Source organism: Talpa europaea (assembly GCF_964194135.1).
Source record: "Talpa europaea genome assembly, chromosome: 11".
Taxonomy (NCBI): Eukaryota; Metazoa; Chordata; class Mammalia; order Eulipotyphla; family Talpidae; genus Talpa; species Talpa europaea.
The window spans coordinates 20,798,544-20,812,665 of NC_140078.1; the positions used below are offsets into that span (position 1 = coordinate 20,798,544).

The window sequence follows — 14,122 nt, forward strand, 5'->3', positions numbered from 1 at the left end:
AGCCTGTCTTCTTGAAAGCCTTGGCCTGGCCTTCCCTTTCCTGGCTATGAGAGGCTTCAAGACCATGGGCACAGGTGAATAAGAATAACTGTGGGGTGAGGTCTCTTCAGCTTGAGAGGCCAGAGCCAGGAAGCACAGGTGTGACTCATGGGACAGCCTGAGCTGATGAGCTTTCGAGCAGCTGAGGTCTCTAGTGAGTAATGAATCATCCAGCTTGGGGTTTTAGGCAGGGTGTGCATGACGACTCACTGGGAACCCCTCTTCCCTGCCACTCATCTGAAATGTATGGTTACCTATGAATAAGGGATTGGGAGTCAGAGAGATGGAGGAATGAATCTCTATAGGCTTGAGGAAAACTTTGTAGTTAAGCAGTCTCCTCACTCTAGTCTTCTCTCCTTAAAAAGTTTTGGTGTTAGGAACCATTAGGAACCAGAAGGGTGAGAATTAAAGTAGACAGAACCCTACTTGACTCTGGATAGCATCCAGTGGGAAGAGGCTTAAAGGCAATCAGTGGAATCCTGCCTTAAGCCCAGACCTGCTAGAAATCAGGGGTAAGAAAAATGAATCCTGGAGCTCTAAATGGGGGCTACAGGGGGAGGCTGCACTGAACGCCATACCCCTATCTCACAGGACTATGTATACCAAGGATCTAGCATAGAACTTGGCATACAGTAGGCAATCAAATGTGTAGTGAAAGACTGAAAGTTTTGAAAGCAGGAGACCACTTGGTGCTTTTTCTTCTAGTTCAATTTCCCGACCTTGGGAAGATACACAATGTGCTCTTCATCAGTGTCTGCTGCTGACATGATTTGGTTGGAATCTCCTCAAACTGGCTTCTGGGAACTCAGTCTCTCATGATCCTCTGAAAGTCCACAGAACTCAGGAAGAACCTGCTTTCCATAAGACTCTGGAGGGAAGGGCAAGTGGTGCTCACCTGTTTTCTTACATACTCCACCAACAGTTCAAGCTGTCGAGGGTCTTCACATTTCTGGTTGAAAAACGTTCTCCAGAGGGCAGCAGCCAACCCATGATCATCTGAAAGGATCCCCTGGAAGAGAACAGTAATTGGCCTTCTGGGAAGCACTGCAGAATCATGATACAAAACAGAACTGGTGCAGAGAGTTAGATGAGAGAGAAATGGGAAAGCTACATGGTGGAGCTGGAGGCATCTTCAGAGCACACCAGGTCCAATCCCTTACTTTCATATAAAGAAAGATCAGGGGACCCAGAGGGGCCGAGTGACTGGCTAAGGTTGACACGGACATGGGACTTATATCTGGGCGACACTTCCAGCGTACAGCTCACTCCACTCTATTACACTGCACCTGGCAGTGGTTCTGCTGCTCTCCGTGAGCTATTGACCTGGAGTACTGTGAATGTACATTTTTCCCCAAGAAAGAGAGGTGGGTGCGGAATGTGCCTTCTCTCCTGTGCCAAGGGCACACATCTGTAGGGCAGCTGGTTCCTTGTAGAAGGGAAAGCATTTTGGTCTCACTGTCACCCTACATAGAGAAACAGGCTGTTCAGCAGAACTGTCATGGCACAGAGGGAATGCTCAGAGCCTGTGTGTGTACACTGCCTCTCCCAGTGCAGTGGAGAGCTTAGCCAGAAAGCCCAAATATCACAGAGGCTAATCAGTGCTTAGGCCATGCACTGGGGCCATTTTCTAGCTTGGAGCCTTATGGATGGGGTGAGAGGGGGGTCTTGCTTCCTGGGTGAGGGTGACCAAAGGGAAAGGTCCAGAGAAGGTCCCCTATCCAGGTGCCAAGGTAGTGTGGAACCAAAGTGCTAAGTAGAAGTTAGAAAGCAAGATTCAAGCCGTGACTCTGCCACCAGCAAGCTCAGTGATGGTGGGCAAGTCACTAAACCTGACTCTCAACCTTCTCATGTATTAGAGATAAAAATGTTTGTCCTCTTCATAGTAGGCTTGAATTATAAAAGATAATGTAAAGATGTTTTTGTTAAGTATAATATGTTAGATACAAAGATTAGGAGCTGGCTTTGGCAGGCACCTGTGGATATAGCTGAAATAACTGTGGGATCTGGGGATCAGACCACCTGAGCTCAAATGGCAGCTCTGTTACTTCATGGCTATGTGGCCCTTTGGAAAGTCATTAGCTCTCTTGAGCCTCAGTTTCTCATGAGAGAAACAAGCATAATAATATCTACCCTACAGAATTGTTGTGAGAATTAACAGATAAGGGACATGAAAGGCTCTGTAAGTGGTAAATGATTACACAAAGATCTAGGATGATGTATTGGATGTTATGTTGGGGCTGGCCTCTGGGGCATCGCAATACATGAGGTCTGGCTTTAGGCCTCTTGCCAGGAAGGGTCATATCCATGCTGACAGTTTGGTGGAAAAACATTCCACCTGTTCCAAATGCCCCCTGCTAAATACCCCTGTAATTCCACAGCTTAAAAGACTGTCCTGGCACAATGGCTGACTCAGGAAAACCAGCTTTTTCCAGAAGATGGGGACAGGAGCCAAGGACAAGCTCAGGCACATCACCGTTCTCGAAGTTATTTGCTAACACAACAGCCTCCCTGTGTCTGAAGTGCCCTGGGTACATGCCAGAGTGTTGCTGGCAGCAGCCCAATATAGTGCACAGTAAGGAGTGGGAGCAGGAAAAGGAGCGGGAGCAGGGTGGGTGTTTTAAGGGCCTGGAGAATGAGCACAGAGCAACAGGACAGCAAAAGCTCGGGAGCTGTGGCCTGCTGCAAACAGGCAGCTTCAGTGATGAGTGAGACGGGAAAGGGCAAATCCACAATCAGTCAGAAGGAAAGGAATGACTCAGACTCAGATTAACAGTAATAATAACCTAGCTGTTCCAGACGCTCAGAGTTCTTTCACACACCTGGCTCCTAATGACTATACAGGCCAAGAAGAGCAGATATTATTATCACCATTTGAAAGATAAGCACACTGACGTTTAGAGGTTATCTCACTAATTGGTGGTAGGACTAGGACCAGAATGCCGAGGTGAGGTAGGGGATGGTGCCTGGCTAGCTCTAGTAAGGAAGCAGTCAGTAACTGGCACAGAGAATGTGCAATAAAGATGATTCAATGAAATCAATGAACCCAACTTTAGTCTTCTTTCCACCTTACTTCTAGTAAATCAATGAAAACAAATGGGAAACTGTTCTAAGAATGTAAACTTCAAAGTAAGAAGGCAGGAAAGGAAAAAAGGTGTCCAGAAGCCAAATACGAGGAGATATGACAACTTTCCCACAATCTACTAGTGCATCAGCTCATTTTCCCTCATGATTATGACCAAAAAAATCCTTCAGGAAATTAAGACATTTGGGAAATAAACCAAATAGACTGTCCTGGCCCTAGAGGGACCCCATTATGGTTAAGGATTGAATGGCAAAATCTCACTCAGTAAAGACTCACTTGACACCTCTAACATGCTTAGCCCCATACAACAAGATCTTAGCTTGTGGGGAGCTTGCAACCTAATTGAGGGACAAAGGTAGCCCACATCAAACAGCAGTACAGAATGAAGTCCCAGAGAAGGAACAAATGCTAATCTGCACAGGGAGACTCCCAAGGTATACTCTGTACATGGCTGGCTCCACATTCTTCAGTCTAAGCTTCTATGACAAATCCTCAGAGACCTTCCTGGTCTACACTGAGCACATCCTCCTATTATTCTCTATCACTGCATTCTTTCTAATTAGATATTTGCTTAATTACTTGTTTTCTGCCTGTTTCTCTGTTATAAAGTTAGTGTCAATGGGAAAGAACCAGACCACATTCATTTCATTCCTCAATCTATTTCCAATACATCACACAAGGTAGGTACTTAATGCATATTGTTTGTATGTATGTACGTTTGTTTTATGCTGAAATTCAGATTTAAAAACTCCAGAAACTTAGAGGTCAGAGAAAGCGCTGTAGAAAAGGGGGCCTGTAAGCATGGAGACTATTTGGAGAGCTACAGAAAATTCTAAGCAAGAAAAGGATAGTATTAGTTCACATATAGAGAAGGTATAAGCTGACATACTCAGCTACTGCCTCTAAACCTGGTTGTCCAGGAAAGCCTCAACCAGGCACAACTTGTCTGTCAGACACCGAGGCAAATGACTCACCTGGAGAGCAGGCTATCCACTGGAAGAAAAAGGGAGATACAGGCGGATAGGTATGTCACAATAGGAACAGTTAACAGAAGGCCTAGAAGTGGCAAGGGTAGGAGGACAGCATGGTCCATGGAACTCACAGACATAGAAATGTTCTATAACTATATTGATCAACACAGTAGCAAACAGCCACATATAGATATTGAGAACCAAAAATGTAACTTGCACAACTAAGGAACTGAATTTTCAATTTTGTTTAACAAATTTAAGACAAAATAGCCAGTGTAGGGCCTCCCTGGTGGCACAAGGGGTTAAGATGCAACCTATGAAGATGTCCACAGCCACTGCAGCATGGGTTGATCCCCAGCCAGGGAGGGAGCTACCCATATGGTGCAGCAGGCCTCTGCTGACTCGCCCTTGCCCGCTGCTCCCCTCAGCAGTGTGTTTCAGTTGATCCTCCTGTTTCATTCCACACTCTGTCTCTGGTTAATCCTCTCAGCCCCCACATCTCTGGCCTGTGCCAGTTCTTGTATGCATAAAAAACAAAACAAAAAAAAAAAAACAAAACAGTGTGGCTAGTACTGGATAGCACAGCTCTACAGTCTGGTGACTCCTAGTGTGATCTGCAGTTTGTTAGCAATGCAGAACCTTGCTTCACCCCAGACTTGATGAGCAGTATCTGAATTTTACCTAGGTCTTCAGGTGATTCACATATACATTAAAATTTAAAAACTATTCTAGAATAGTACATTAAAAGTAACTGAGGAACTTTTATAAACACATACGCCCACCTTTATAACAGAATTTTCTTTTTTTTTCTTTAATATTTATTTACTTATGCATATAAGAACCAGGGTACAGGCCAGAGATAGAGGGGTGAGAGAATTCACCAGAGACAGAGTGGGGAACAGAACAGGCAGAGTGACTGATATACACTGCTGAGGGGAGCAGTGGTGAGACAGGAGAGGTCTGCTGCGCCATTTGGATTGTTCCCTGTCCGGCCGGGGATTGAACTTGTGCTGCAGAGGCTGCGGATTGCTTCATAGTGTGTTGCTGAACCCCTTGCGCCACCAGGGAGGCCCTATACCAGAATTTTCAATCAGAACTTTTAGGGCACAGGGCCCAAGCATCAGTATTTCTAACACATATCCCAGGTAATTAGTATATTTCCCAAACTTTCCCTTTCTTAAGAGTCACTAGGGGTACTTGCTGAAATACCAAGCCCAGCTTTACTGAACTGGAATTTTCAGAGCAGTGCTTAAGAAGTAGATTTAAAAAGCACCCCAAGTGACCTACGCTCAGGCATGTTTGTAAGATGGCACTGCCAAGATGGACTGGGTTGTGGACAGAGAAGAGACAAGATCAGAACATTTTTACTGATACCTGTTAAAGGAATCAATTAAGTCAACTGAATCACTTGCAATAAAGACTCAACAAATGCTAAAAGAGAATTTGATTTCTTCAATTCTAAGTCTCACTCTTTAACACATGGTAAGGTTTCTGAAATCAGAATTATTTAATTTCACAACTGATGTGTAGATGTAAGCAGTGTTTCTCAACTTCCATCTCATTCCCAAAAAGCTCATTTTAAATGAAAGAGGTATGCAATCTAAATTGCTCTGGTATAATTGAGGATATCTAGTGGATTGGGAGCCAGGAAACCTCAATTTTAACTAGTCCCATGACCCTAAGCAAGTCATTTAACTTAATTTTTGTAAGCTTATTTCACAGCCTCAATTATTATCTTCCAGCTGATACCATTTCCTCCAGCCTGAACACTAGTTTCTTACTTTCATCCCTTTATACATTTCTTCCTTTCCTCACCCTCCATCTACCATGTGCCAAGCAACAGGCCAGGCAACAGAAATACAATAGAAATACAGTGGACACTGCCACTATCCAGTAGAAATCCCCACCCAGCCAGGATGATAGTAGCAAGTGCTGTGAGAGTCCAGGAGAGGCAGAAAGAGCTGAGCTTGTGGAAGTTCCCCAGAGGGGTAATATCTGCATTAAATCTAGATATTAAATCTAGTATTTGCATTAAATCTAATATTTGCATTAAATTAACTACAAAACGAGTATATAAAAGCACACAGTCTGTTAAACATATGAGTTATGATGAATCCTGGTGGTGTGTATCCAGATGTTCATTATATCATTCTTTTAACTTTTCTACTGAGTTTGAAATTTCCAAAATAACAGATGGGAGGAAAAAACTGAGGCAGAGACAAATGCTAGAACACTGATGAACCTGGAAGACAATATGCAAGTAAAGCTAGTCACAAAAGAATAAAAACTGTAGCATTCATATTCTATTTACATAAAGCACTTAGACAAGTCAAAATTATTGAACAGAATGCAGAGTGATGACTGCCAGGAGCTCAGTGGAAGGGAGAACGGCAGAATAGTATTTAGTGGGTAGAGTTTAGTGGGTAGAATAGTATTTAGTGGGTAGATGGAAAAGGTTCTGAAGATGGGTGGTATGATAGTTGCTTAACAACATGAATATCCTTAATGCCACTAATATGTACATTAAAAATGGTTAAGATGGTTAGGTTTTATGTTATGTATAGTTTACAATTTAAAAAAGAGATCTAAATGTTCTGATATAGAAGGATGCCCAAGATTTCACTTTTTTTCAGTGAAAATAGCAAGTTGCAGAATAGTGGGTGTACTACAGCTCCATTTGCATAAAGGAAGTTAATGTAGAGGTGCCTATGTGCACAGGTAACACCTGGAAGGACAGCACTAGACTGTTAACAAAGTTTTTCTCTAGGGCAGAACACTAGGCAGGAGAGAGAAGAGTCTTGTACATTCTATTTCAACCACTTATGTGTAGTTTTATGAGTTTTAAGCCAAAATATTACCTAATTTGTCTGGCAGACTAGAGTGGGAGCAGTCTCTCTTTGGGGGCACCTGAGACAGTGACTGATTTGCTTTTATCCCTCCAACCAGCACACCACAGGCACTCAATGAATGCTAACTGGGTGATATGACCATATTATATAGTACTGTCTTTTCCCAAGCACTAGGCAGACTGCTGGGCACATCCATTCTAGTTGTCAAGGTAATGAACAAAGATGGGGAAAAACCTTAATGGCAGGCAGTGATGATGGCCCCTGAAGCAGAGGCTCTCATCAAAAATCTTTGTTGGGGAAGGCCACACTTCTGTTTGAGGTCTGGCTAATGATCTTACCTCATCATAGCCCAAAATAGCTGCATAGAAATTATTTGTCATAAGGATCATGTTCTTCTTCAGGATATAGGAATTCACCTATAGAAACAAAATGGCAGAAACAAAAGTATGAATAAAAGGGGAAAAGCCAGAAAGTATGATTTTTGACTCCTACCTGTTACAGATTACAAAAAGTAGAATGAGAGGAGCCCCAATGGATCAAACTGTCAGTCCATCCCCATTTCCCTGATCTTGTCAGGATTCTCCCAATTTGACAACTTCTTTTAGGTTTTAATACCAATGTACAGAAAGCAGTAACTCAGTTTAATGAATTGAGCCCAACTCTATGTCAGGCTTTATGCCAGACCCAATGAGCACAAAGTATAAGAAAGAGTTTCTTGACAGGAGAAGCACATAATCTAGTATGGGAAAAAAAAAAAAAAAGACATGTGAAAAATAATTACAATGCAATGTGTTGCCTCAAATGCTATTCAAAAGTGGTGAATGAATAATGAATTTTAGCACAAATAATCTCTGCTTGGGAGAGGTGGGGAAACACTGTCTAGGAGGCAATGATTAAGCAGACCTAAGAAGAAGAGAAATCTGACAGGAGATAGTGAAGGGTAGGAGAGAAGGCATTCTAGACAGAGGAAACAAGGTGTGCAAAGGTGCAGAGGCAGGAAAGAAAATGTCTGGGAGTGTAAAAGAGAGTAGATAGGCAGGAACACTGGAAAGGTATATTGGAAACAGGTTAGGAAATACCTTTAGAATCACTCAAAGATTGCTGTGGTGAAAGACAGAAGGAGGAAGCTGTCAGAGGTGAGGAGGCAGGCCTGTGAATGAGATGCTGAGGGGAGAAGGAAAGGCTTCTGAAGCCTTCCTTTGTGGAGAGGAGGAAAGAGGAAGTTGGACTGAAATAGTAAGCCTGTTAATGTTAAGAAACAGTTTTAGAAATGCAATTCCAGTAACCCCTTTTGAGACCCTGGAACTCCACTCTGGGAATGGCCAGGAGGACCTCCAGGGCCTACACTGAAGTCCACTGAATGTCTTCAGTAGGGCAAAACTTTGACCTCCAGATCTCCAGGAGATATTCAAATTGACAGGTTTCAGAAACAAGCAAAAATCATTTGAAACTTCATATGGTGAATAAGATTTGTGTCTAACAACCATGACTATGCCCAAGCCCACTGTCATCCCCTCTATATATTGAGCACCTGCTATGGGCCATCCCCTCTATATATTGAGCACCTGCTTTATGGACACCATCTCCTCTAATCATCACCAGAACTCAGAGGGGTAGATGTGTGCCATAGTCACATTTTTATAGATGCAGAAAACAGACTCAGACAGGTGAAGTGAACTGCCCTAGGTCCCAGAGCAATTTAGTGGTAAGTCTTAGACTGGCATCCAGGTCAGAGTGAATCAATGGTCTATGTGCTTTAGGTTCCATCATGTTCCTGCCTCGAGGAGGGCAATTTTACTTTGTCTCATAAATCAAAGACTGACTGATTTAATCCCATGCTTCATAATTTGTCTGAAGGGAAGAAAGGAGTAGTGAAAGAATCTGGATTGAGTCATAAAACCTGGGATCAAGTCATAATTCTGCTGTAAAAACATGATATGATGTTGGGTAAGTGAAATAACCTGATTCTATTTTCTTATCTTTTATTTTTTTTAAGATTTATTTATTTATGCATACAAGAGCTGGGGTACAGGCCAGAGATGCGGCAAGGTGGTGATGGGGGTGTGTGAGAGGATTCACTAGAGACAGAGTAGGGAACAGAACAGGCAGATTGACCAAAACACACTGCTGAGGGGAGCAGCGGGTAAGTCAGGAGAGGTCTGCTGCGCCATGTGGGTTGCTTTCTGGCCGGCCGGGGATCAAACTCGTGCTGCAGAGGCTGCGGATTGCTTCACAGTACTGTGCTTAACCCCTTGCGCCACTAGGGAGGCCCTACTTTCTTATCTTTTAAACATTCTATACATAGGACTGTTTTGAAGAGCAAATGAATTAGCATGTATTCATTCCCTAATTCAACAGTGTATTGCTAAAGCCTTGGTAAGCTGCAAAATGCTCTGCAAATGCAAGGAATTATGAGTAATACCTTCTGGTTTGTGTATATAAAACTAAAACCAGTTCTAATACTTTATAGTGAAGGATAAATTTCAAAAAGGAAGAGAGAACTATGGACCTCAAGACTGGAAAACATGAGACTGGATGCAGCTGGAAGTGCAGTCCACAGCCTTTTTCACATGACCTCAACCCAGGCCAAATTAGCCTATCCTTTGTGTCTTCAGGGCTCTGTCCATGCTTCTTTCCCTAGGTGTATAACATGACTTAGAGTTGCTCAAGTACCATATGTCTGTCACTCTACTCTATGAGCTAGTCAACGGTCATAAGGACCTCACCTCTGATTAATCTTGACAGCCCCAACACCTAGTCCTGGCCCAGAATAGAGTTTAAGGCTGCATACTGATGGATGACACTCTAGGCCTGAATGTCATGCATAGCATGTTCTAGACAACAATATCCATTTGTTTTCCATGTTTTGTTATTGAATACCTTCCACATTTCTGAAACTTCGGAAACACATTATCAAACTTCTGTACTATTTTCTAGAATGGATTGAGGTGAAAGAAAGAGTCAAGAGATAAGACAGAGTTCCTTCTATCATGTGAGAATGGGACTACAAACCAGGACTGTCAATGCCCTTAAAGGTCTCCTTACTACCATACTAGTTCTCAGAATTTTCAAGGAGAAACAGCCATAAACGAACAATGTCAGAGGTGTCAAACAAAAGCAGGAGCATCTCTCAGATGTTTCTTCACTGACCCTGCTCAGCAAAGCTAGTCTATGTGTTGCACCAAACTAGTAAGCTTTCCGGCTGGAAGGCCCTTCAGCATCATCTAGTTCAATCCCGCTGAAGAAATGAACAGAAACTCAAAAAACATGGAGAGGTCACACTCAAGTTATTGTCAGAGCCAAGATTAGAACCTGATTTCTGAGCAAGTGCTTTTCCTGCTTCACCACTGCAGGGCATTTCCAGAGAGCACCATCCCATTAATCTGCAAATCTCAGTTCTTGCTTTCCACCAAGGTCCATATACATAAAAACACACTTTCCCTTCTTGGGATGTACCTGTATTCTGGAAGACTACTGTCTAGTTAGAATGGAGAGTAGGTATAGAATTCCTTATTAGCAAGGCTCCTTCTTCCTCCTGGGTCAGTATTCTAACTCCTGTAACCTGTAAACTGCCATTCCACCCCCTTCACCTCTAGCTGAGAGATGGCAAACTGCCATAGTTAGGAATGGTTTTCAGATATCATCACCCAGGCTGGATTAGATCATGAAAAGGGCCCTTCCTGGAAGAGGGTGATAGCTCAATCAGTACAGACACATGATCTGCAGGCAACAGGTGAGGGTAAGTAAGAGCAGTTTCCTGAACTACTGGACTCACCCTGCTGGGCTCAAAGAGCCCAGCAGCCAAGAAGAGCTGAATATTTCCTCTGGGGAACCTCTGTTGGGATTTCAGTCCCTCACTTAAGCTTTTGTTCGCTGGTATACAGGTTTTGTGTTCCCATTGCCAGATCATCCATGGAGCACATTGCCCATGAATACACAGATGGACAAACCACATGAGAAACTCCTCCCAAAGAGCAATGGGCTGTTCTTTTATTAAACTCTTCTCCTTTCCATAATGCTTTGCTTTTTATAAAAATCCATACATACAGTACCACCACGGAAAAGGTTCCTTTTTATATCAGTTACTCATATTTTCCCATTTATTTAAGCTATTAAAATCCATGCAGCTATTTTATAAGCCATCAGGATTTGGTGACTGGTATTACTGAATGTTTAATAATAAACTAAACAGAAGAAATCAGAGGGTTAAATGATGACTGCAATTCCTATAATGACTTAATTAAATTTTTATTGAGCACATAAACTATGATGTCATTTCTAGCCAACCATGTGTCTGCTTTACCAGCATGTCACAGGGAGGGAGCACTCAATAGGAGGCTAGGCTAAATGAGCAGCAAGTCTCAGCTGAAATGGGGAGGGGAGCCGGGCTCATGTAACACACTCAATAAATTATCCGTTCATTTTTAAACAAAGTCCATGAGTTATAATATATTTGCCATGCACTTTTTATGACATAATAAAAATGTTACCTTAAGGATTACTTAACACATACTACAAATGTTATAGCAGAGGCAGGCACAGGGGCAAAGAAAACAAACATGAGCAGGCCAGGGACGGGTCCTGGAGTTTATGTCCCAGGGGTAACAGCAGAGTATATTAAAAAGGGAACATACGAAAAAAAAGGAGGGGGGGATACAAGAGTTCAGGGGTACTAATCAGCAGACTAATGATTGAGACAAACAACAAGGAACACAAGTAAAGCAATAATGAACCTTGCAAGGCACAGGTTTAATTAATGTAGTATTCTAGAGGGGGAATATTAGCTTTAAAGAGATGCCAGTTCACTTGAGGCCAATTCACTGCCCTCTTTCCCCTTTCTGCTGTTGCTGCTCTTAAGGATATTTATGTGACTGCATAACAGAGGAACCAGATTATATGGATGGAGGGACTAATGGAGGATCAAGCTTAAACTCCTTCATGAGCACTACAGAGTTCACTGTTATCAGTTATTTCTTATGTCCTCTCACCCCCTCACTTTTATCTCACTCTTTAGTTAGAGTAAACTATGTACAATTTCCACAAATGTACTGCTCTCTTACAGCTCTTAAGCATACTGCTGCTGGAATTGTCCCTTCTTTACCCACTAAGATGCTAACTCCTCCTTATCCTCTAAGACTTAGCTTACAGATTTTACCTTCTACAAAGCCTCTCTTCCTAGTCTACAGGTACCACAAAAGTGATTTGAGTCCAGAAACAGGTTTCATAATTCACGATTTACCATTTGCCAAGAACTAAGAGCTTTAACATATGAGCTCACTTAATCCTTCCCAAAGACTAAGAGATGGGTATTACTTCTATCCCCACTTTAGAGAAAAGCAAACTAATGTCTGGCAAGATTAAGAATTACACAGCCAGGAAAAGAGTGGGTCATGATTAGAATCTAGAGTAGTCTGACTCCATGTTCATCTGTTTTGGAACACCATAAATAATGTAGCTGTCCCTTCATCTATTCTACACCTCAAGCTATCTTAGACAGAACAAAGATGTGCTAATGAAATCGTGGGCAAATGCAATTCAGAGATTCCCAACACCAAGACTAGCAAGAGATGCGTCATCAGTGGCTGGTTACTAATATATTAGACAACCTAGGATAGCTAGTCCCACTCTAAAAGAAAAATGGGGGGATGGGTGGGGAGGGATAAGGGAAAATGAAAGGTTGGTATGGATAACACAAGAACTGATAAAGCATTAAGGTAAGAATAAGTACTAACTTGAGGCAAAATTGCTAACAGTAGCAGGCTGGTAAGAATTTGTTGGAATGAATAATGATAAAGGTTGGCTAGAGTTGCTTGTTGAAGCATATTGAATATGCCAGATTTATCATAAGGCTACAATACAGTGCAAAAGATTACAGGTCAGTTTTAGTTGTCTTTCTAATACTCAGTAAAGCCATAAGCAATGCTTTGCAGTTACTGTGTAGCAACAGACTAATGTACACTGAATTATCAATCTTTTTAAATTTGTTAGAAAAATGAGCTCATTGTGCATTATCATGTGGGTTACATAGGAACATGTTGAGGATAGACAGAAAGAGAGAAAGGGGGTGCTAAGAGACCGAATACTTGAATTATGAGTAAATACCTTCTGGGGGTCTTTTAGCAATGATCACAAAATACAAGATATAAAAATTTCTCTAAGTGTGTATGTGTGTGTCTATTAGGCAGGTCCAGAGAAAATGGTGTTAATTCCAAGAAGAAAGAAAAAAGAAAACCTGAAAAGATGGACAACTTCCCTTTTTAGAAAATGATGTGAACATTTGAGTAAACCATGTTCCAGTTATGATCAAACGCCAACCTAAACCTAAGGCATGAGATAATCCTTACATCTCATTTTTAATAAATCATTTCAAATTTTTAATGTGTCGGGGATGCTTGCTACAATAAAATGCCTTTCTAAAAAAATTTCCTCATTTATTTCAAAAATCCCAGTTTTGCTGCTTGGGATCTTCATTTTCAAAATCTGCATTTGGTCCTGAAAAACAAGATATATGAGTGGCAGATAGAACAGAACTGTGGAACCATTGGCCTTAACTTCTGAAGGGTTTTGCTCAGGCTTGGAAAGTAGCAAGGCAAGAGACAGTTATCCTTAGAAATTATAGTCATTCACCTGCTTGACAAGGTATTTGAATACATCAATAAATTCAGAAATTGCCTTGAAAAGAAGACAATGAAGTACATTAAGATTCTGTGAAGATCAAACTACTATGTCAATTTAATTATCTTCTATAAATAGGGATATAATAGTTGAAATATAAGAGGAATATAACAGCTGAAATACACTCTTATTTCTGAAATTTCAGATTGTATCCCACAAGATAAGTCTCATGCTTACTTCTGTTATAGTCACTAACATGAAAAAGACATTTTAGCAACAGCAGCAATGACACAAAGTCATAAAGGAAGTAATTGTAGGGCTCTCCATTTAAAATCTGTACTAAAATAATTATGATAGTGATGACAATAATGATGAGCATTCATTGTAGTTGATTTGTTAATATTCTCATGAATAACCTCTTATTTGTACCTCACAACCATATCCTTGCCCCCCAGAAACTCATACTCTGGTACTCTTGTCCTGATTATATAAAAGAGGAAAGAGAAGTTCAAAAATACTAAGTATTTGCCCTGAAGTCATACTGTACTTTTAAGTGACAGTGCTGG

The 14,122-nt window shown here is 41.6% G+C and overlaps 1 protein-coding gene across 4 annotated transcripts in view; it reads right to left on the reverse strand.

Moving 5' to 3' along the window:
• UQCC1 (ubiquinol-cytochrome c reductase complex assembly factor 1) overlaps positions 1–14,122 on the reverse strand; it is a gene marked incomplete at both ends in the record, with an annotated part of 102,633 nt that overhangs the window by 2,792 nt on the left and 85,719 nt on the right. For 3 of the 4 annotated variants that reach the window (XM_084246477.1, XM_084246475.1, XM_084246474.1), the window contains 2 exons: positions 935–1,048; positions 7,280–7,357. In XM_084246477.1, the coding sequence (XP_084102603.1) occupies positions 935–1,048; positions 7,280–7,357 (192 nt within the window). The remainder of the gene's footprint in view (positions 1–934; positions 1,049–7,279; positions 7,358–14,122) is intronic. The other variant, XM_084246476.1, reaches the window with a different exon arrangement.